This window comes from Humulus lupulus, chromosome 5 (assembly GCF_963169125.1).
Source record: "Humulus lupulus chromosome 5, drHumLupu1.1, whole genome shotgun sequence".
Lineage (NCBI taxonomy): Eukaryota > Viridiplantae > Streptophyta > Magnoliopsida > Rosales > Cannabaceae > Humulus > Humulus lupulus.
Window position 1 is genome coordinate 12,206,921 of NC_084797.1, and position 22,736 is coordinate 12,229,656.

A 22,736-nucleotide genomic window follows, 5' to 3' on the forward strand; every position below is an offset into this window, starting at 1 on the left:
CACAACCTTAGCCCCTTGATTTCCTAGCTTAGCTCCACACTTAAGCTCAAAATTCCAAAGAAGAGAACTATGGAGAAAATTGTACGGGAAGGAGAAGATGAAGCAAACTCTGTTTTGGGTTCTATTTCACAGCCATCCATACATCATATATATCCACATACCAAAAGACCATTATACCCCTAGGCATAATAAAGCTTCTAAAACCTCTCAAGGGAAATTTTAACATTTTCCACCTACACCGTTAATGATAATTAACGCTTCCCAATTCCCGCTAATCTCAAAATTCTCAAACACCAATATTTCACATCCCGTTACCCTTTAATGCCCGGTAACACTCTAATCATTAAAACACCCCAAAACTCACCCCGAGCCCCGAGCTTAAGCTTGTTATGACCAAACTGATATTTAACATTTCCTTGATCGTCTCATGCCAAATGGCTCGAACGAACCCACATCATAATGTGGTCTCAATTTATATCACCAACATGCGTTCAAATAACCAATTTACCCTCAACGGGCCAAATTACTATCACACCCCTGTATAAGGAAATATGGACTCACATGCATGCATTTCACATCATATCATAATATAATCAACATATACATGCATTTAATCAATTAATAACATAATTAAGCAAGTACGGCCCTCCCGGCCTACTATTCACGCCGTTAAATACATCGGAGAATTCGGGGCATTACATTAGCCCACTTTTCTGTAGGTTATATATTCACTTATGCGGCTTTCTTGATTGCCTCTACATCAGGAAAATTTGGTTAATTCTTTCTTGGATTCTATCATTGAAACTAAGAGGAATTGAATCATTATGGCAAGAAAAAGTTTGATTTAGAGGGAGAAGAAGAGGCAAAAATTAGAACAAAAATATCATTTGATTCAGGGATCCTCAAAAAATGAAATAAGAAAAGTTCCGTCGTTGAGTGAGAAATGGAAAATTCATGGAAAGTTACAATCCCCACCACGTAATAGTGCACCTACACAACTTCATCGACGTTGTTTTTTAACTGGAAGACCAAGAGCTAACTATCGAGACTTTGAGCTATCTGGACACATACTTCGTGAAATGGTTCATGCGTGTTTGTTGCCCAGAGCAACAAAATCCAGTTGGTAAGGATTTAAATATCCCTTAATTTTCATTTTTCTATTTATTTCTATAATCATATATCATAGAGGGTCCCTTTACCATTCTATACAAATTAGTTATTCTATTTGTACAGAAAGGTAAAGGGGACCGCTCAATACTCTAGAATCGACGATTGAAGCATTTGAGGTTGCATTAATCGGGGATACACGACATATGGGCTTGTTTTATTTACAAAACTTCACCTTCAACAAGCGTAGATTTTTTTTACTAATTTTTTTTCTTTCTATCCCAAATAATAATAATGCGTCTTTCTCCTAAGACTAAGAAAATAAAAGATATAAATAACTAAATTCAATAAAAATAATAATAATCAAATCGCACCATCTCGATAATAGGCGAATGCCTCTTTCTCGCCCGAAGTTGTCAGAATTATTCATAATAAGATATTGGCTACAATTGAAAAGGTCTTATCAATAAAATTTCCATTTATTCGAGATCTAGACATAGGCAGAAATTCATTCTATACTTTCTTTTAATTACCTTTCGTGAAAAAATAAAAAATCCCACAAACAAATGCATTTTACAGTACGAAATAACATAAAAACAGACTCATTAAAATGAAACGTTTACTCAAATTAATTCCTTTTGACAGGAATCAATAAAAACTAAGAAATATTTGAAGCCGATTAGATTTCATCCAAATGAAAATAGAAAAACCGCCCGTTTTGTATTGTGTGTATAACGGTATACGCTAGACAATTAAATCTAAAAATTCTTTGGGCCTTTCATGAATTTCGAATAAATCTATGGGGTAAGGGTTTCTTGTTGAAAGATCTAAAATTGTATAAAATTGGAAAGGAGATCTCATATAGGCCTTTATGGCCCTGACCGGTAAATGGACCTTTATGAGCCTCTAAAATATCTTTTATGCCATGACCAATGCCCCAGTTGGTCCTATACATGTGACCCGCTACCAGAAAAAGAATTGCAATAGCTAAATGATGGTGTGCAATATCGGTCAGCCAGAGACCCCCAGTTACTGGATCTAATCCTCCACGAAAAGTAAGAAATTCCGCATATTTTGACCAATTCAAGGTGAAAAATGGGGTTGCTCCCTCAGCAAAACTGGGATAAAGTTGAGCCAAAAGATCACGATTCAAAATAAATTCATGAGGAAGTGGAATCTCTTTAGGATCTACCCCAGCATTTAGAAATTGATTAATCGGTAAAGATACATGTACTTGATGTCCCGCCCAAGAAAGAGACCCAAGTCCAAGTAGTCCTACTAAATGGTGATTCAACATAGATTCTACATCTTGGAACCAAGACAATTTTGGAGCAGCTTTGTGATAATGGAACCAACCGGCAAAAAGCATTAAGGCTGCAAAAACCAATGCACCAATTGCAGTACAATAGAGTTGTAATTCACTAGTTATTCCATATGCTCGCCAATCGTCGATTGAATCATTCTAGAGTATTTTGGGAAGGATGTTGTAATAAACTGCTTGGTCGCTTAGGTCGACTGTAATTATATTTTTGAGTTGTAATAAATTTTCTCAACAGTATTTTGCGATCCCAATTGTATAGCTTTTTATGATTTCAATGAATGTCCATTTTTTTATATATAATTAATATCATTAAACGAGTTTTATTTCAGTTTAGCTACACTTTTAACCTAAAACCTCGGTTAGCGAACTAATGACACATTTTTAACTCACATAGTAACGACTTTAAGGAAGTAGGGCGTTACACACACACCCAAGGTAAAAAGTGCTAGGACCAAGAGGGAGGAGGACAATCTCCTATGCAGGGTTCATATCCTCAATGCCCTATTCGATAAGTTCTATGACCTCTACACCAAGACCAAATCGGCAAAGGAGATTTGGGATGCCATTGAGACCAAATTTAAGGCAGAAGAGGAAGTTACCAAAAAGTTCTTGATATCTCAATATATTGATTTCAATTTTTTTGGTGATAAACCTGTTCTTCCTCAAATTCATGAGCTTCAAATAATTGTTAACAAATTGAAAGTACTAAAGATTGAGCTTTCCAAGGCCTTTCAAGTTGGTGATATAGCGAAAAAATTACCACCAACTTGGAGGAGCTATAGGAAAAGAATCATTCATAAAAAAGAGAATTATTCTTTGAAGAAAATCCAAAAGCATATTCGAATTGAAGAGTAATCGATATGTAGAGACAAACTTGTGGAGGGGTCTAATGGAGAGACTTTGAAAGCAAATGCAGTGTCACAACCAAAACATCCCAAAAAGAAAGGGAAAGGCAAAAAGGGTAATGAGAATTTGTTGGGTCCAAGAACCATCCAAACACAAGTTTAAGGACGAGAAAGATCATTGCTTTGTGTGTGGAAAAAATGATCACTATGCAAGAAAGTGTAGGCATAGTAAACACCAACAAGAACCTAAGGTAAATGCAACTGAAGTTGAGAACATTGTTCCTACCCTTAGTGAGGTAAATGCGGTCCAAGAAAAAGTGAAGGGATGGTGGTATGACACATATGTCAGCGTCCATGTCACCTATGACAAATCATTATTCAAGACCTTTGAAGAGTCAAAGAGCAACCATGAGATTCAAATGGGCAATGAGGGCAAATCCAAGGTACTTGACAAAGTCTTTTTCACCTCCAACAAGAAAGTTACATTAGTGAATATGCTTTATGTTCCTGAAATGAGTAAAATTTGGTAAGTGGAGATTTGTTAGGCAAGCACGACATTAAAGACGTCTTTGAGTGTGGTAAATTTATTCTTACCAAATCCAATGTGTTTTTGGGAAATGGGTACTCTTGTGAGTGTATAGTTAAGTTGTGCACCAATAATGTAACTTTCAATGTTATCAATAAATATGTTAATTTCGCTTATATTGCTAAGTATGATTCTTTATATTTATGACATCTTAGACTATCACATACATGTTTTTCAACCATGAAAAGAGTAGTTAAATGTGTTCTGATTGCATGCAATATTAAAAATTATGGAAAATGTAAAACATGTGTTAGACTGAGATGATAAAGAAACTATTTCTTAGTGTAGAAAGATCATCTAATTTACTTGATTTAATCCATAGTGATCTTTATGAATTAAATTGTGTTTTAACTAGATGTAGTAAATTTTTTTTTTTTTACTTTTATAGATGATTTTAGTAAATATCCCTATATGTTTCTTTTAAAGCATAAAGAAGAGATTTTTTATGCTTTTAAAATTTTTAAATTAGAAATTGAAAATCAACTTAATAAAAAAATTAAGCTGCTAAAAAGTGATAGATGAGTTAAGTACTTTTCTAATTAATTCAATAGATTTTGTCAGAAAAAAAAAATGACATAATTCATGATAGGTGGGAAACTTTTGCGTTCAAAGTTAATTCAATAATGAAGGTATCTTGCCAAAAAAAAAACATAATGATGAGGTATCTATTAATAATTAATTCGTGTAATTTAACAAGTGATCCATGTAATGAAGATGAATTTTAGTCTCATTCCAAAGCTAGCTATTACCACTTTGGTCAAATAATATAATATATGTTTGCATTAAACAAATAATTCCAAAATACATGGAGATACATCAGAAATCAATGAGTTACTACCATTTTGGTCAAACAATATAACATATGTATTTTTATTAAACAAATCATCCAAAATACATTTTCAGAAATCAATGAAAGCATTTTTGGTCTTTCCAAGTAGAGAAGAAACATATTTGCTCCGGGTAGTTCCATACACTCCTAATTTGTTATCCCATTTTTATTGTAAGTAAATTCTTCAAATATATTTAAAATTCATTTTGATACCCCTTTTTAATTTTTATTTTGTACAAAATTACCTATTGTAAAAAAATATTATTTATTATATTAAGAAAAAAGAAGTTTTTTTAATCTTCTTGATATTTCTTTTAAATATAAAACTCATTGATTTTTTTTAACTTTTATTCTCTAAAACACAAAATAATAAATAAAACTAAATAATATTAAAAATAAAAAAATTATTAGTGAAATTATAATATGTTCAACTGTTATTTTTATAAAATAAACAAATATATATTTCTTGATATTGATGATCTAATTATGTATTGATGATGTACTAGATATATTAAATGTAGTATAAGTATAATTTATTACTTAATAACTAATAAATATATTTATGATAACTTATACCAGAAAGAAAGTGTTATCTATATTTTTCACCTATGACACGTGGCAGGGCGAACAGGTCCATAGGCCCTCACAAGAGGTATGGGCCCACCCTGGGCCAAGTAAACAATGGATAAGGAAACCCTGACTGTAACGTCCCTAATGTAGGGTACGTCCGCCACATACTCATAATTCTAGGGTTTACGAGTATGTAAGACACTTGACCAAATAAATTTAAAAAAAACGATACAAAGAAATACAGAAAATTTTTAAACTTTTATATAAACTTATTAGTATAAATTATTACACGTATGAATACTTTAAATTTAATGTAGCCATATGAAAACTCTAAACCACTATTGCATTGCTACTGAGTCCGTGCTCCACAAGTTGCTCAACAACTAAAGCCACACCTGGAAAAATGTTGGAAAATAACATAATGAGCTAACGCTCAGTAAGCAAATCTCATGCATACACATACACATGAATGTCGTGAGTTTGAAGTGCCCATATACTAATATTCTGACTTATATACTTATGCATTTCGTTTATTGCTCATGCACTTTCAAACTTTACTTTTATGATCTTTCTTTTAGTTTCACATTTTTTTATGGGCCCAATATCATTTGTGCACACTGTTTGATTCGGCCAATGCCTGCAGGGCTTGTTACACATATCATATAGAATCCCATGGGTTCTCCTCCGGCTAGCCATCATCATAGCTAGGCTCATCATAACACTCATTTCATCGTTGCCATAGCTGCCATACTTATTACACATATGGAGGAGAAAGACGGGAACATGGCAAGCATGTCTGAATGGTCAACTCTGACCTAGCCCATACTAGTGGGCAGCCACTATTAGTCTTATAGACCTCCGTCTTCTTTGCTGAACTTACTTAATTGCTTCATCAAAATAGTGGCACCCTTTTTAAACATATTATTATCACTTTGCTTAAGTCTTGTGTCATTAAAATGTTTAATTTTACATAAGACTTTTCAAGGCATTTCATAACTTTTGTCATATTCATATGCATGTTCTTATATCACATAATAATGTATCACATAACTGTACATGCCATGCATACATGCTGATGCTGAAATGCCAATGTTCATGCTCATGATTCATGTTGATGGTATTCAATCAAGGCATTGTATCACATCTCATATAACTCAAAACATCTTTAGTCATAATACATGAAGCTTTGGGTTGGTGGCGTTGTTATACCTTAATGTAGAGCTATGGCTCAGGTCTAAGGTTTCCAGTCTAAAAACTTAAACGCTTCATATATCATAACATATAATAAAATCATGAACATAACAGTAATCCGCATATTCATCAACATAAGAACACATACTTGCACATAATTCATATCAATCTTAACCAAGTAAGACATCTTTCACATATCACGAAATTCATCAATTTCATATCACACAACACTATCATGATATTCATATAACCATTCTTCACATACTTATCATATGCATCATCATCATCCCATACTTAACTCATCAGATATACACAATCAATGTAGTCATGCATCTTACACTTAAGCACAAAAGGTGAGATTCACTTACCTTAGGTCCTTAGCTTATTTTAAAAGTGATCACCAAGAGTCAATCAATCAAATCCATAGAAATCCTATTCAAGGCACATCATTTATTAAATTCTATCAAAATCGTAAATATACACTATTGATAGTGTATATTAACAATTCCATAAACTATATAAATGATAATAATAATTATTATCAACGTAATGCAAATAACTCTTCATATAAAACCATGCTTTAAACCTTGCTCATAAGATAATGTACTCTTATGATAATAATAACAAGAATAATAATTATCGTCTATAAATAAACTTACTTCAATATTAATAACAAAAATACTTCAATAACAATACATTTATGAATGTATATATTCAAATAGTCATTTTATAAAAGAAATCATATTTTTAACATAAAGTTGTAATAATCGATATAATGATAATAATATTGTTGACGCGGTTCTTCGCCAACAGGTAATTAAGAAATAAAGAGAAAGGGATTAGTGCTAAATGTGAATCGAAACAGATACAAGATCTTAGAAAAGGAAAAAGGTGACACAAGACACGTTTTTTGAGTGGTTCAAAGGTTAAAATCCTTCTACTCCACTAGTCAGTATTATTGCTCTATACTAGATATTTGATTACAGGGCCTTCTTTACAATAGAGAATCCAACCCTTATTAAGTCCCAGGGTCTCCATATTTATAGGAGAAGGCACCTGGGAGTTGGTAAGAAGGTCATCCCGTGACCCTCTTATCTATTGCATCAACTCTGTGACATTCATGATTAATTCCTAAACCTGACACATAAGTATGGTCAAATCGATAGGTAAGGAGATAATGGGCCGCACGGCCCAACCCAGTCGTGGGTGTCTGAATACGCACGTTCCTGCTGCGTGTCCGAGAAGTCAGGGGCATATCAGACACGTGATGTCTGATATATGCACGTTTACCTTGCGTGTGTTGACTTTACAAAGGGTCATAGTCTTCATACTCAGTTCGTACCGCGAGCTGGATACTTAACTCGACCATAGGCCTTCAGAATCAGGGGTTAAGTCTTGTGCAATCTTGGCGAACCCTTGAGTCTCCTCGAGCTAAGTAGGTACGACCTAATGACAGAAGCTCCGGTCTGTGGGACGTCCAAGAGATAATCACGATTAGGCCGCAGCTCGGCTCGCTAATCAGCCCGTGGGAAAAACAGGGCGTACAAATATAAATATAAATATTTATATTATTATTAATTAGTCCTAATATCAATTCCAGTGATATAATAAATATACTTTATCCAAAATTCACTGGTCTTACAAATATCAATAACTGTAAGAAACTAATATTGATATTATTTTAATATTCAAATATTAACAAAATATTAATATATAAGAATAATTGTTAAATAATAGGTTTACTATAAATCACATTTTTCATATAGATATATATATATATATATGTATATATGAAACTATATTCTTGACTTACTTAACAAAATAATAACAATAATAATTAAAATTACTTAATCATAATAATTTCCATATTAATATAAAGTCAATTAAATATGTATTTTTATACTTTATTTAATATCTAATATTTTCTAGAAAATTGGACAGCACAACGACTATAAAATGGACAAACCCAAAATCAAAACCTGTATCAGAAATATATATAATCCCAGACAGCCAATATAATTACAGAAAAATATTTCATATATCAATAATATATAATTATATACTATAAATACACATAATAACAATTACTCTAATCAATCACAATTAAATCATAATATATAGGTCAAAGAAATTATACCACAATGATCAGGTTCCACAACAAGTCAAATAGTGATTTTCTGAAACTCAAAACGTACTTCGAAACCTCGAACACTAAGTTTCGACCGTCGGTCTACGGTGGATCGCGGTAGCTCGTGGTGGGCCCACCACCTAACTATGGTAGATGTAAGAACAAGTTATTGGGTTTTGAATCCCATAACACGAGGATCACGATGGTGGTGACGGATTGGCAACGGTGCCAAAAACTTGTTGCGATATTTTTGCTATGCAAGTGCACACAATCGCAATTCGTAATAAAATGGTAAAAACCAAGTATCGTCCTCAAGGACTGATTTATCAATTACCAATCAACCAATCTTTTAATTCTATTTGATTGAACGATTTCAGAGATTTCAAACAACGAAAAATACTAAGAAGCACAATGAAAATTTAAACAGGAAAATAACAGAGAAAATGAAATTAGGACAATTATGATCCTCTATTTTCCACCCTTTTATTTCCTAATGCAATAATTTATATCCCCTTCTCCCTATTCAAGAATAAGTTGCAAAAACAATTCATAATCTGGTCAAGATTTATAAAATTCAATCTAAATGACAACTTCCTATATTTCTATGGTAAGCTGAATCATGTAGAAGGCATTAACCACGCAACTCAGAAAAATAGGCAAATAATCTAGATACTTTCGTTCTAAATTAAATTTGCATCCAAACAATCAAGCATATCAAATTTCACTTTTCAGATTTCAATTTGATTCATAAAATAGCAATTAGAGGTGATCAATCAATAATCGCACAAATAACACAGATTGCAAGGAATTGAAAGAGATGAAGAAGAACATCAATTTTGCATTAAACCATAACAAGGGTTTCCAAAAGATTCACATAAAAGCCCTAAAAGAGAATTTAGCCTATGATATTCATTCTAGCCATATGATAGTTCAATTACAAACATAAAATTTAAAAGAAAAGGATGAAAAACCCAGCAATCAATCCTCCAATATGGTGTTCTTACTCCAGCCGTCGTTATCTCCTTTTTCCTTGTCTCTGTCGCCTATATGATTCCCAAAAATCCCTACTAAAAGTTCCCTTTGGAAAAGACTGAATTGCTCATAAAAAATAACCAGATATATCAGAAATCGCGAACCCAGCGCTGTAGCGCTACCCTTGTAGCGCTGTAGCACTAAACTCAAAGCCGAAATGGGGGAAATTTGGGCACCAGCGCTGTAGCGCTCTTTTGGTAGCGCTATAGCGCTAAAGTCAGAAACCAACTTTCTAAAAACTGCGTCCAAGTGCTGTAGCGCTGATGTTGTAGCGCTGTAGCGCTAAAGTCAGTGTCGATCTTCTTCAAAATTCCTTCCTAGCGCTACGGCGCTCCCTTAGTGGCGCTGTAGCGCTACTTACAGAACCAACATAATTCACAAATTCGTCTCGATTTCATTCCATTTTCGCTCCTTTTCAATATTTACATCACTTAACATTAATCACCCTGAAACAAGAACAAACGAGCATAATACCGAAATAAAATAATCCTAACTAATGAAAAATAGCCTAAAAACTAGGACCATAAACGAGCCTAAAACTCGTTTATCACTCGTGGTGGGCCCACCACCCAACTATGGTAGATATAGGAACAAGTTATTGGGTTTTGAATCCCATAACACGAGGATCACGATGGTGGTGACGGATCAGCAAACGGATGCCTGAGGTGGCTGAATCGCAACTTTGAAGTCGCGGGGTGGCCAAACTTAAATCGACCAGTTGAGGTGTTTAATCGGCGAGTGAGCTCTAGATTCCCGCGTGGTCGATAGTTCGGAGGCCTCTGAATCCAACGGTCCGGCGCGTGGCTATAATTGGTGGCCGGAAAGTACTCCTGCGTCGTCGGCAACAGTAGCACGCAGAGGAGAAAGAGGAAGAGAAGGAGAAGAAAAAAAAATTATGAGGAGAGAGAGAGAGAGGCTCGTTTTTTTTTCTTTTTTTTATTTATTTATTTATTTTTGAAATTACACTTGGACCCAAAATATTAAAATTCTTTTCAAATAAGCCCTTTAGCAAAACTTTCTTAATTTTTTATAAAAATCCCCAATTAAAATTATATGACATTTGGATCCAATACTTGACTACTCAAGTTTCTCTCTCTTTAATCTCATTAAGAACATAAAAACATATTTTAAACACTATTTTTCCATTACTATTTCTTAAATTTGTAAACTTGTACATTTTATGTATTGAAACTCTGATTTATAATAAAGAAATGTATTATGAAAATGTGGGATATTACACTGACGTCCCATACCATACCAAGCCCGATGACGGGCAAGTAGCGCAAGCATAGTGAGGGGCCAGAACTAAGGTGCAAGCTAGCATCATCTCCCTGACCACTCTCAATATACATCCTCCGGGATGTAAATTGTGATGGCGTACAATTCACTCTAGGAGATGAATCCCATCAAGTGGGATCCAGGAGAAGACGTAGTTAACAAGATATCCGCCTTGGTAAATGAATCTGAGTCCTCGTAAATGAACCAGGACTTAGGTAAATGATCTCGGATATTGGTAAATGAACCCGGGCCATACGTCCGGATAGGGCAAGCCTAGTCTTCCTTGATGCTGACGTGTCCCTGAGAAATCCGAAGGATGGTCTCCCTAACTAACCTACAGAATGGGGTACACATGGAACGTACACTGTTCCTAAGAAACAGTACTGCCACTACTCTGACAGATCCTGTCCCCAGGATCCCCTCAGTAGCCCACGCGAATCAGTTCATGCTAACGAACAAATGGCAATTGTAAGGCTTGACCACGCCTAAGCCGGCCCAATAGGCCTAGATTACCAACATCTAATTATGTTACATTCTTTGTATTATGACTCCGTTAGCGAGCAAATTGTAATTACATCCTTATTGGGCCCGGATTAGTCCGGCCCTAGCTAATTGATTGCCTATAAATAAGGTCAATTGTGAACTGTAGAGAGGATCCCAGAAGTTCTCTTGTAAGCCAAACGTCGCTGAACTTGTAGAAAACCTTCATTGTCAAAACTCTCTAAAGCCTAATACTAGTGACTTGCGGACTAAGGCTCATTAACCCCCCAACATCGTAAAAATTGTGATTGTTCATCTCTTATCCTTTCTTTCCAGCTCTTATTTCATATATATTTATAGTTTCCGAAAAACTTGGTAAACAGAAATATATATTAAATAAGAATAAATTGGATTTTCCTCCGGAACTATTACCACTTGCAATTCGTGCCCACCGAATTTTTTATGTTGTTAAAAATTCTCCTCGAACTATGCACCATTACCGAATTATGGGACTTTCGTTGATTTCTAGGTGACGTGGCTAACAGATTACTGATTTGACAGTTTGGGCACTGACGTGGCACATCACTACCACGTTTATAATTCAATTAAAAAATATTTTAAAAAAATTAAAAATAATATATATTTTTGACTTCTTTTTCTTTTTTTTTTATTCAAATATTAAAGAAATTAAAAAAATATACACAATAGTAATTTTAATAACATTTAAAATGAACTATTTTGCTTTAGTTTTATTTGCATGTACAATAACTTTATTGTTTGATTGATTATGCTTCAATTTTTTTCCTCAAAGATGATGAATTTAAAAAAATTAACCAATGCTTTATGAATTAAAAAAATAAGTTTTTTTTTTTAATTGGAGTAGAAAAGGATGGCGTGGCTAGTAGAAAATTGATATTTCTCAAAGAAAAAAGAAAAAATTTAAATAAATTTCACCATCTTTGAGGAAATTTTTTGAAGAAATTTAAATTGAAGCATGAATTATAAAAAATAATGTTTTATGAATTGAAGCATACTTCTTTTTCCCCTTTTTTTATTTAAAGATTAAAATATCATATACAATAGTAACTTTAATAGTATTTTATTTGAACTAGTTTGCTTTAGTTTTATTTGCATGTGCAATAAATTTCTTGTTGATTAATTATGCTTCAATTTTTTTCTTCAAATATGGTGATTTTTAAAAATAAAATAAATTATAAAAAATAATGTCTTATCAATTGGAGTAGAAAATGATGGCATGACTAGTAGAAACTTGATATTCCTCAAATAAAAAAGAAGAAATAAAATTGTAAATTATTGGATAGTGGTGGCAGGCGTAATATTATAATCATACAATATTTATTAATGAATAATTAGCATTTTTACTCCCCCGAACTTATGACACTACCAGATCGTGCTCTTTAAAATATACGGCCTGTTAAAAATTCTCCCTGAATTTTTTCATTTATGGAAATATAGTCTTTGTGTTAGCTTCCGTTCAATTTTTCTATTTAAACTCTAATGTGGCATTGCCACGTCAATCCTGTATATATAAAATTAACATTTTTGCCTGATGAACTTTGATTACTACAAAATTGTGCCAACTTTTACTAAAAAAAAAATAATAAATATTTTTTTATGGCGAATTCTTTAGTCCCTCACAAGACTGAGTCCTTCAGTTTGGGGCCCATTTTTTTGCCGAGTGTCAAATTTTTATAGGAGTTTGTCTCTTTTTCACATTTGCTTTTGACTTGCAATGACCGGTTGTGTGAACCGGTTGGAAAGTTGTTGGTGATGTAGGTATAAAAAGTAGGGGCAAAAAAGTAATTCCTTGTCCAAAAATATGTACAATTGAGGACTTGATCGTAAACTTAATATGAATTTGAGAGATATTTACGATTTTGGTAACGTAAGCATTGTGCTTCCGCCAAGTGATTTATATGTTATGTTTAGTGAGACGCAACAATAACTACGTAAGTAAAACTGATATATATTTTGTAGTTGTTTTATAAGATTTTTTAAAGTTTTTTACTGGAGATGTTTCATTTATTTCCCAACAATCCTAACTCTCCCCCCATCAATCATAAATATATATATGCATATATATATATGCATATATATATATATACATATATCATTTTCAACAATATATCGAAAAATTTAAACATCATTCATAAAAACAAATTATAAAAATGCACACAAAACCTTATTTTGAACTAACCCAAGGCCACCATCACGTGCGAAGAGCTCTGTTAGCCACCGTTAGCGAAGACCTCGACCCACCGTAATGGAGAAGTTGAGCCACCGTTTCTAGCCTCGTGCCTATGCTCTACGCCTTGTCGCTGCCAACCCAGGAGAATGAAAGAGATGGAGATATTTTACAACCAGTAGAAATGACTGATTCATGGAGTATATCCAAAAGAAGAATCAACATATATCTAATGCCCAACCAAAAATACACAAACAAATAATAGATATAATAGGAAAGGGATATTCAGAGTTAGAGTTGACTTGGTAGTTGGGTGGAGTAGAAAATCGACTGGGTCCACTGAGTTAGAGTTGCATTCTTGAGGTTACAGCAACCATGCCGACAAGGATTGAGATGGGAAGACAAATATGGTCTTTTGAAGTGAGAAGGAAATGCATGCACAGATGATGGACGTGAGGGAAGAAGAGAGACGAAGGATTGCTTTTCTTTTTTTTAAGCAATTGATTGATAAAGAATAATAGACCCCACCGAAAAAAAATTCTAACCAGTTACAGGTTTTTAAGGGTAGTGTGGTATTTTAACAAATTTTTACAAAATAAATTGATCTGATGGCTGACAATCTTTATAGTTAAATCTAATAGTTAAAAATCTATGATGGATTTAGTCCCTCCAAAGCAAGTGAGGAACTAAAGAATTGCCTTTTTTTTATTAATTCTTATAAAAATAATTCTAATATTAATTGAAACCTTAAAAATATAAATAAAAATCATTTAAACTCTAATAAAATCTTTAAAATTCACTCTAGATTTAAAAAAACCAAATATCTAACAAATATGAATGAAATAAAAAATCAAATAACAAATTAAAATTCACTCTATATATTAAAAAATAAAATGTGAGTGAAATAAACAAATTAAATATAAATACATATTTTTGAGTGGCACGTCTCTAATCATTTCATTTTTTTATAATTTTTATTTTATTTTCTTTTTTTAAAAGAAAGGAGATACGTATAATATGATTTGAATTTGAATGTATATTTAATTTTTTTCGACAAATAATGTATATTTAGTTTGGTATTTAGGTTTTAGTTTCATTTAACTTTGACTTTTTATAAATTAAATTATTATAAATTCGAACTAATACTAAGATTTTTTTTCAATGATTTAATGTTGTTGACGCCGTTTTTCGTCAACAGATAAAAGAAGAGAGCACGTAAACAATTAAAGACAATGGCCAAAAGAGACAAACGAATCAAACACACGGTTTTTTACGTGGTTCAGCAGTTAAATCTGCCTAGTCCACGAGTCTCTGTTATTAACCTCAAGATTATCTCTGAACAATTCTTTAGCATGAATTCTACAGAGTTTTCTCTCAAGGATCAGAACTTCGGTCCTTTACAATGGTGCATGGCTTCTCTATTTATAGAGAAGGATGCAGAATACTATCCCACATATTTTGGGTAGTTACTCTTTTGTGAATAAAAATAAATGGCTTTAAATTCCTTTAATCAGATAAAAAAGGAGACGTCCCTGATGACCAGGGAACGCTTAACTGACTAAATAATATCCCACGATTCTTGGGGATTTACATCAATAAATGAGGATTACATCTCATGTTTACAATACTTGTAGATATTCAAGGTGGTTATAGCGTATCTCCAAGACTTTAGCATTTCAGGTTTCATGTCATTATGCGAGCCACTGACATCTCCCGAGCTAATCGTTGCTTTCGAAATGGGATATCGAGCTTAAGACCCATGCTCCGAAGTTCCTGAAGATGAAGGTATTCTCGGAACTACCTTTCGAGATCGAGATCATTTCGAGATCACCGCATTCGAGATCATATATCATACTTTGCAGGCTCGACTTACAATCCTAGATCACTCTAATCCTCACGAGACCATTTGTTGCGAACTCAGCTTTCGAGGTCATATTTACTATGGCTCGAAATCTGGGTATAACAAACGTTTTTCTTTTAATGTTACTGTTTTAATTTTATTTTGATTTTTTTTTAAAAAAAATTATTAGGTTTGAATTATTTTTTAAATAATTAATAGAAAAATTAGATTTTTTTTTTATTTTTCCAATAAAAATAGGCACGATTTGGTAATGGTCAAAGTTTGGAGAGCAAAAATGCTAATTAATCATAATTTATAAAGCCACGTCAGTTTTTAAACAACAAAATGGAACACAACCTAATTGAATGACCATATTTCTGTAAATGATATATTTCATGACGTATATTTTAGGAGGGATCTGGTAGTGTCATAAGTTAGGGGGGCGAAAATGGTAACTATTCTTTATTAATTTACAAATTTATTATAATCATACTTTTCAACTCCAATTCATAAAATATTATTATTTTTTATTTGTTTAATTTTTACAATTCACCATCTCTGAGCGAAAAAAATTGAAGCATAATCTGACAAGAAATTTATTGTACATGCAAATAAAACTAAAACAAATAGTTCAAATAAAATACTATTAATGTTACTATTGTATTTTTAATTTTTTCAATATTTAAATAAAAAATAAGTAAAAAATATTTAAATAAAAAAGGAAAAAAAGAAGTAAAAAAAATATATATAACTTTTTAATTCTTTTTTAAAAATATATTTTTTTGTTATTAATTTTTTAATTGAATTATACACGTGGCAATGTCACGTCAATGCCAAACCAAATCAACTTTCTGTTAGCCACGTCACCCAAAAACTAAAAGAAGTCTCATAATTCGATAACGGTACATAGTTCGAGGGAATTTTTAACAACGTGAAAAATTCAAGGTGAACGAATTACAAGTGGTAATAATTGAGGAAAAAAATCCTACTTATTCAAATAGAAGAGGATACCAATAGAAGTACTCATTTAAAGATCATTTCTTCCAAATTTATGCTTTTAAACTAAAATATTAAGGAGCATTCAATATATTGGGTACCACAATTAGACATATGTGAGCTCACATAAAAAAAAAAGAATAAATAGTATTTTTGCCTCCCGAATTATGACCATTGTATGATCGTGCCGCCTGAATGATTCACGATGTTAAAAATTCCCTCCGAAGTATGTATGTTACTAAAATATGAGACTTCTGTTAGATTTCGTCCTATTTGGCTAACAGATTGATGACGTAACATATTGTCTGTTGATGTGGCAGTGACATGTGTAGAATAATTATCAATTTTTCCCCCGAACTTTGACCACTACCAAATTATACCCCTTTTATAAAAAATATATATGTTTTTTCTTAAAAATAATAACTAAATCCTTAATAAATAAAATTTTTTAATTATCAACAAATAACTCTTTTTTACTTTTTCTTTTACAATATTAATTAAAAATATTTTAGAATAAACATTTACAATAAATACTAAATCAAAGAAAAAAAATTTAATTAAAGAGGTGGGCGAAAGACTTAAATAAATAAATAAAAATTTTAATTTAAGAGGAGGACAAATGGGAAAAAGCTTTGTTATATGATTTATTTTATATTGTAAAAGAAATGAAAAAGTAAAAAAAATTTATTTGCTATTAATTAGATTTTTATTTTTTGAGTATTTGAATTTTATTTAATTAATTTGAAACTTTTAGTATTGATTATTTTCTTAATCTTTTAAAATGATTTTTTTTTTAATTTTTAAGGATTTAATTATATATTTTTTAAAAAATAATAGTCTTAATAAAAATGGCAAAATTTGGTAGTGGTCAAAGTTCGGGGGGCAAAATTTCTAATTATTCTACACATGGCACTGCCACATCAAGAGACAAAATACTACATCTTCAATCCGTTAGCCACCTAGAACGAAATCTAACAGAATTCCCATATTTCAGTAACGTGCATAATTCAGAAGGAATTTTAACATTGCAAATCATTTGAGGGCACGATTATCGAGTGGTCATAGTTTGAGAGACAAAAATGCCATTTATTTAAAATAAAATTATATTGTTGGGTCAATTTGTATTAGTAGACAGTGTTTAACAGCACAAGGTAATAGTGCTCTTTGTTAAATATTAATAAAATTATCTAACATTATTACTTACTCACCCTTAAAACATAAAAGAATAATTAAAAGAAAAAAAATTAACGAGAAAATAGTATTGTCCCTAAATAACAAAATTGAAACATCAATCCTAAATGATTCGTTATTATGCCTTTTTGAATTATTATATCATTTACCATATCAGTATTATTTTTTCTCCAATTCTTTTTTTTTTTTTAAATATTTAAGACACTACTTTTTTTTTTTTAGTTTTAGCATAACCCATTTGTCAATTACGGTGTTGTTTGATAACACTTAAAAAATTAGTTATTTATTTATTTAATTAAAAATTTGAAAATTAAACATAAAATTGTGTTTGATAATTCTATTTTTATTTATTATTTTTTTTAATTTTAATTTAAATTTATTAAATTTTGAAAATAGAATTTTTTCACTTTTAAATTTTTTTTAAACAGTTTTCAATTTTTTCTTTCTTTTTTTCTTCTCTTCTTCAAACCAACACTTTATATTGTTAAACAAAAAATAAAAATAAAAGTTATCAAACGCGTTTATTATTTTTTGTTTTTAAAAACAAAAAACAAAAATAGTTATCAAACATATTTTTATTTTTTAAAAATAAAGAAACAAAAATAAAATTATATTTATATTTTTGTGTTTAAAAAATTCAAAAACAAAAATTTTACCAAACGGACCCTATGTGTTTTCCCTTTTTGACTCCGTTTTCATTTCCAATTTTTTTCTTATCCCATACGGGCCCCTTTATCTTCTTTTTTGGTTTCTGTTGTTGTTATTTTTTTGGGAAAACTGGGATCATTTCGGGTTTGATTGGTATTTTATTATGATTCAATTTTATGTTTTTAAATACTTAAAATTAGTGAAATTCATTATAATTAGTGATTGATGGTTTGTTTTTTAAAATCAAATTTAAATATGTATTCAAAATTTGTTAAGAAAAATTGAATACAAGAAAATCTCATTTTCTCAGTTTTGTAAAAATATTTTCCAAAATCCCACATATTTAGTTGATGTTATATTTTCAAATTTAATACCAATCACAGATTCAGTTTATTAAAACTCAAAAATAGTTTACTGACATTGAACCAATCACATTTTCAGAAACATGTTTTTGGTCACTAAATTCAGATTTTCATTTCAGAATCTTACTTTTCAAAAATATAATTTTCTAATCGCGAACCAATCTTACCTATTTATGAGGTTTTTCATTTTGTAGCATTATAAAATTGTATTTTGTTTTTATTGATGTAAGAGATTATCAGCGAAACAGTTTAGTGGTAAGAATTTATTTGGGAGTTTATTTATTTATTTTTAGTATTTTTTCATATATTTAATATTTTTATTTTTATTTTTAATGTAATTTGTATTTTTTTATTTATTTTTTCAATAAATAGCTTATTGTGGGATTTTTTCGCCCCATGACGAAGTATGCAGGAATGAAGATAGAGTCGGGATTAAAATAGATTACGAGGAGACTAAAACATGTGAAGGCATAACACAATTTATTTCCTCCATGTATACATTTACAATTACACTAAAAGATATGTTCTCTAATTCATTATAATTAGAAATTCTGACTAAAAAAAACTTGAATTAGAATTTTTTTTCAACAAATAAAAATCACACGTTTTATTCAAGCTAAAACGCTCGAACAAGATAATATTTTTAGATTGGGATAATTGTGGCAAAAGTACTCAAAGTTTGAGTTTTGTACGCGGCATAGACCCAAAGTTTATTTTTAGTGGCAAAAGTACCCAGAGTCCCAAAAAGTGTTATTCTGTTTGAATTCCTCTGTTAGTTACATCTGAGTGTACACGTGTCACTTCGTGATTGGTCCAACTCAATAATATATTAGGGATATTTGCGGCATAAGTACCCAATGTTTGGGTTTTGTACGCGGCATAAGTACCCGATGTTTAAAAATAATTATGATTTGGACCAATAAAAACGTGACACGTGTCTGCCTAACAGAGGAGGCTGACGGAATTACAGTTTTACTGACTTTGAGTACTTTTGCCACTAAAAATAAACTTTTGGTATATGCCCGTACAAAACCCACTTTTGCCACAATTATCCTTTTAGATTAGCATATATGCTTCCTATTTGGATCATATATACCTTCTCCTCCGTCCTAAGAAAAGGCTATTCCCGACCAATTTTGTCGAATCAAAGCATGACAAAAGTTTAGGCTAGTACAGAGTCTGCATTCTGCAATAACCAATTTCAATTAATTAATCATAAAAAGTTCAAGACTTAAGTTTTTTCAATAGTTAAATCTTACTGCAACCAAGATCATCATTTCAGTCATATATAATTGTAATGGTAAAAAGTTTCAAAGGAAAAGATGAAGTAGTACTCAAAGTGATTGATCCCCAAGAAAAAGCATATAATATGTCTGCCACAAATCAATCTTGTATATACTAAACCCTTACCAACAAGATATCAAAATCTCCCATTTCCAAAGCAAAGCATATCTTCTGGTTACTTCTTCTTCACCAATGGCTTCCTCTACCATCCACCTACAACCACCTCTGACATTGTTCATCTTCTTCACTACCCAGTTATGGAAACTCCTCTTCATCCACTGGGGTTCGCTCTTTTGCTTCTTCTCACCGTCTCTTCTTTCCATCCAGGTACGTACATAAATATACACACGCATGAGATTATCAATGTATATATATATATATAATATAGATTTAATTAATGGTTTGATTTTATGCTAAGTAGGAGCTGAAGGAGGAGGTATTGGGGTTAACTATGGAACTGTAGCAGATGATCTTCCACCACCAGCTGAAGTGGCACAATTCCTTGTAAAATCCACCATTATCAACCGAATTCGACTATTCGACGCAAACCCAGAAATCCTCAAAGCTTTTGCTCACACTGGAATCTCATTCACCATTACTATCCCCAACGATCAAATCCCACGTCTCACGAAGCTCGCCTCAGCCCAACAATGGCTCAAAACCACCGTCCAACCCTACCTCCCGGCAACCAACATAGTCCGAATCTTAATGGGCAACGAAGTCTTGGCCACCGCAAACAAGCTCCTAATCGCCTCCCTCGTCCCCGCCATGGAAACCCTCCACGCCGCCCTCGTCGACGCCGGACTCGACCGCCGAATCAAGGTCTCCACCCCTCACTCCCTCGGAATTCTCGCCTCTTCGAGTCCTCCGTCGACGGGAAAGTTCCGGCAAGGCTACGACATCCATGTGCTTAAACCCCTACTGGGTTTTCTCCAGTCGACCGACTCGCCTTTCATGGTGAACCCGTACCCCTTTTTCGGGTCGTCGCCGGAAACGATAGATTACGCTCTGTTCCGAGTCAACGCCGGTGTCGTTGACCAAAACACAGAGCTCAAATATAGCAACATGTTGGACGCTCAGCTAGACGCCGTGTATTCGGCCATGAAGGTTTTGGGGTTTTCGGATCTCGATATCGTGATCGCCGAAACGGGTTGGCCCTCAGACGGAGATTTGCCCCAGATCGGAGTCGATCCGACCACAGCGGCGGAGTACAACGGGAACCTTTTGCATCACGTGACTTCTGGTTCAGGCACGCCCCTCATGCCGAACCGGACTTTCGAGACTTACATATTTGCTCTCTTTAATGAGAATCTCAAGCCCGGCCCAACATGCGAGAGGAACTTTGGGCTTTTCAGGCCCGATTTTACGCCAGTATACGACATTGGAATTTTACGGCCCACGGTAGTAGTAGTAGACGCCGCTGTTGTAGATAAAAACCACCCAAAAATATCTTTGATAATCGTCGTCGTTTTGGTCATTTTGCTTGATTGGTTTTTCGCCTTGTCTATTGTATGACAGGCTCGATCGTCCGTACCTGTTGATCCAATTCAAGACCCAGGGCATAGCCCAAGCCCAAGACAAAGCCCAGGACCAAGTTCAAGCCCAGGCCCAAGCGCAGGACCAGTGGCGCCGTCACCGGAGACTCCGTCGCCACCACCGAATGAGGAGGGGAGAGGCAGAGGGAAAGGTTGGTGTCTACCCAAAATGGCGGCGGATTCGGAAGACTTGCAAAGGAATATTGATTATGTGTGTGGGCTGGGCTTAGATTGTGGCCCAATCCAAGAAGGTGGGCCGTGCTTTTTACCCAACTCAGTCAGAGCCCATGCAGCTTATGCCATGAACTTGTATTACCAAGTAATGGGAACGAACGGCTATGCTTGTGATTTCGAGAAAACTGGAGCAATCTCCCACGTTGATCCAAGTATGTATGCTTTTTGGTATCATATTATTTTAACGTATTTTTATTTTTATAATTTATTTATATTTATTGTTACTTATTTTTAAAATACAGGCTATGGAAAATGCAAATATTGACTGACGCTGAAGAAAATTCTAATGGGAATAAATCTAGTTTTGTTTTTGTTCACACTCGTGCAACCTTAGATAACTCTTTTTCCTCTAATTATTATACGATACAAATTATATAAAAATTAAATAAAATTCATAATATTTTTCCTTTTTTTTTTGTTTCTATTTTTGTTGGGCTGAAAGTCATACACGTACAAAATTAATAATACATACTGTCCAACTGACTCGTGGAGTATTATGTGGTTTGATTTGATATCTAAATTTCAAGGGAAAAGTCAATTTACAATAATTAGCATTGGGAATTAATAATTTCTTAAAATTAAGGTTTTTCAATAATAAAAAGTTCACCAAATAAATTTAAAGAAAACAAATTGATTGATTTAAACATTTTTTTTTCTAAATATATTCAGATGTTATAAGATGTAGAACATTTGAATGTTATAGTTTTTACTAGCATAAAAGATTTTTAACTCGTACAAAATTATGTGATACATAATTACTAAAATTAAAATTTTAGGACCAACAATTATATTTTTAGTTTGTATTTTTTTTCTTTATATTATGGGCACTCATTTAATACAATTTGCACTATTTTGTTCATAATTTATTCAATTAGCACTAAGTACATATTTTTTTATTTAAGATTCGATCCAATTCATATAATAACTCAAATTCAATACAATTCAATTTACAATAGTACAGATTAGATCGGTTATTTTAGTGCATATTTTTTTAATATTAAATTATTTAATAATTTTTTCTAAAATATATATTATATTCTTGTAACCAAAAAATCAAGTAAATATTAAAATAA

The 22,736-nt window shown here is 32.4% G+C and overlaps 1 protein-coding gene across 1 annotated transcript; it reads left to right on the forward strand.

Moving 5' to 3' along the window:
* Window positions 1-19,923: 19,923 nt before the first annotated feature.
* Window positions 19,924-22,146, forward strand: LOC133834464 (glucan endo-1,3-beta-glucosidase). The gene is made up of 4 exons (XM_062264082.1): window positions 19,924-20,221; window positions 20,316-21,295; window positions 21,413-21,815; window positions 21,906-22,146. The coding sequence occupies exons 1-4, from the start codon at window positions 20,152-20,154 to the stop codon at window positions 21,926-21,928; spliced, it is 1,476 nt and encodes a 491-aa protein (XP_062120066.1). The 5' UTR covers window positions 19,924-20,151; the 3' UTR covers window positions 21,929-22,146.
* Window positions 22,147-22,736: the final 590 nt, after the last annotated feature.

Coding starts and splice junctions, on each gene's coding strand:
- LOC133834464 (XM_062264082.1), top strand. CDS start 20,152: ATGGAAACTCCTCTTCATCCACTGGGGTTCGCTCTTTTGCTTCTTCTC. Junction 21,296..21,412: donor TTGGAATTTTACGGCCCACG/GTAGTAGTAGTA, acceptor ATTGTATGACAG/GCTCGATCGTCCGTACCTGT. Junction 21,816..21,905: donor AATCTCCCACGTTGATCCAA/GTATGTATGCTT, acceptor TTTAAAATACAG/GCTATGGAAAATGCAAATAT.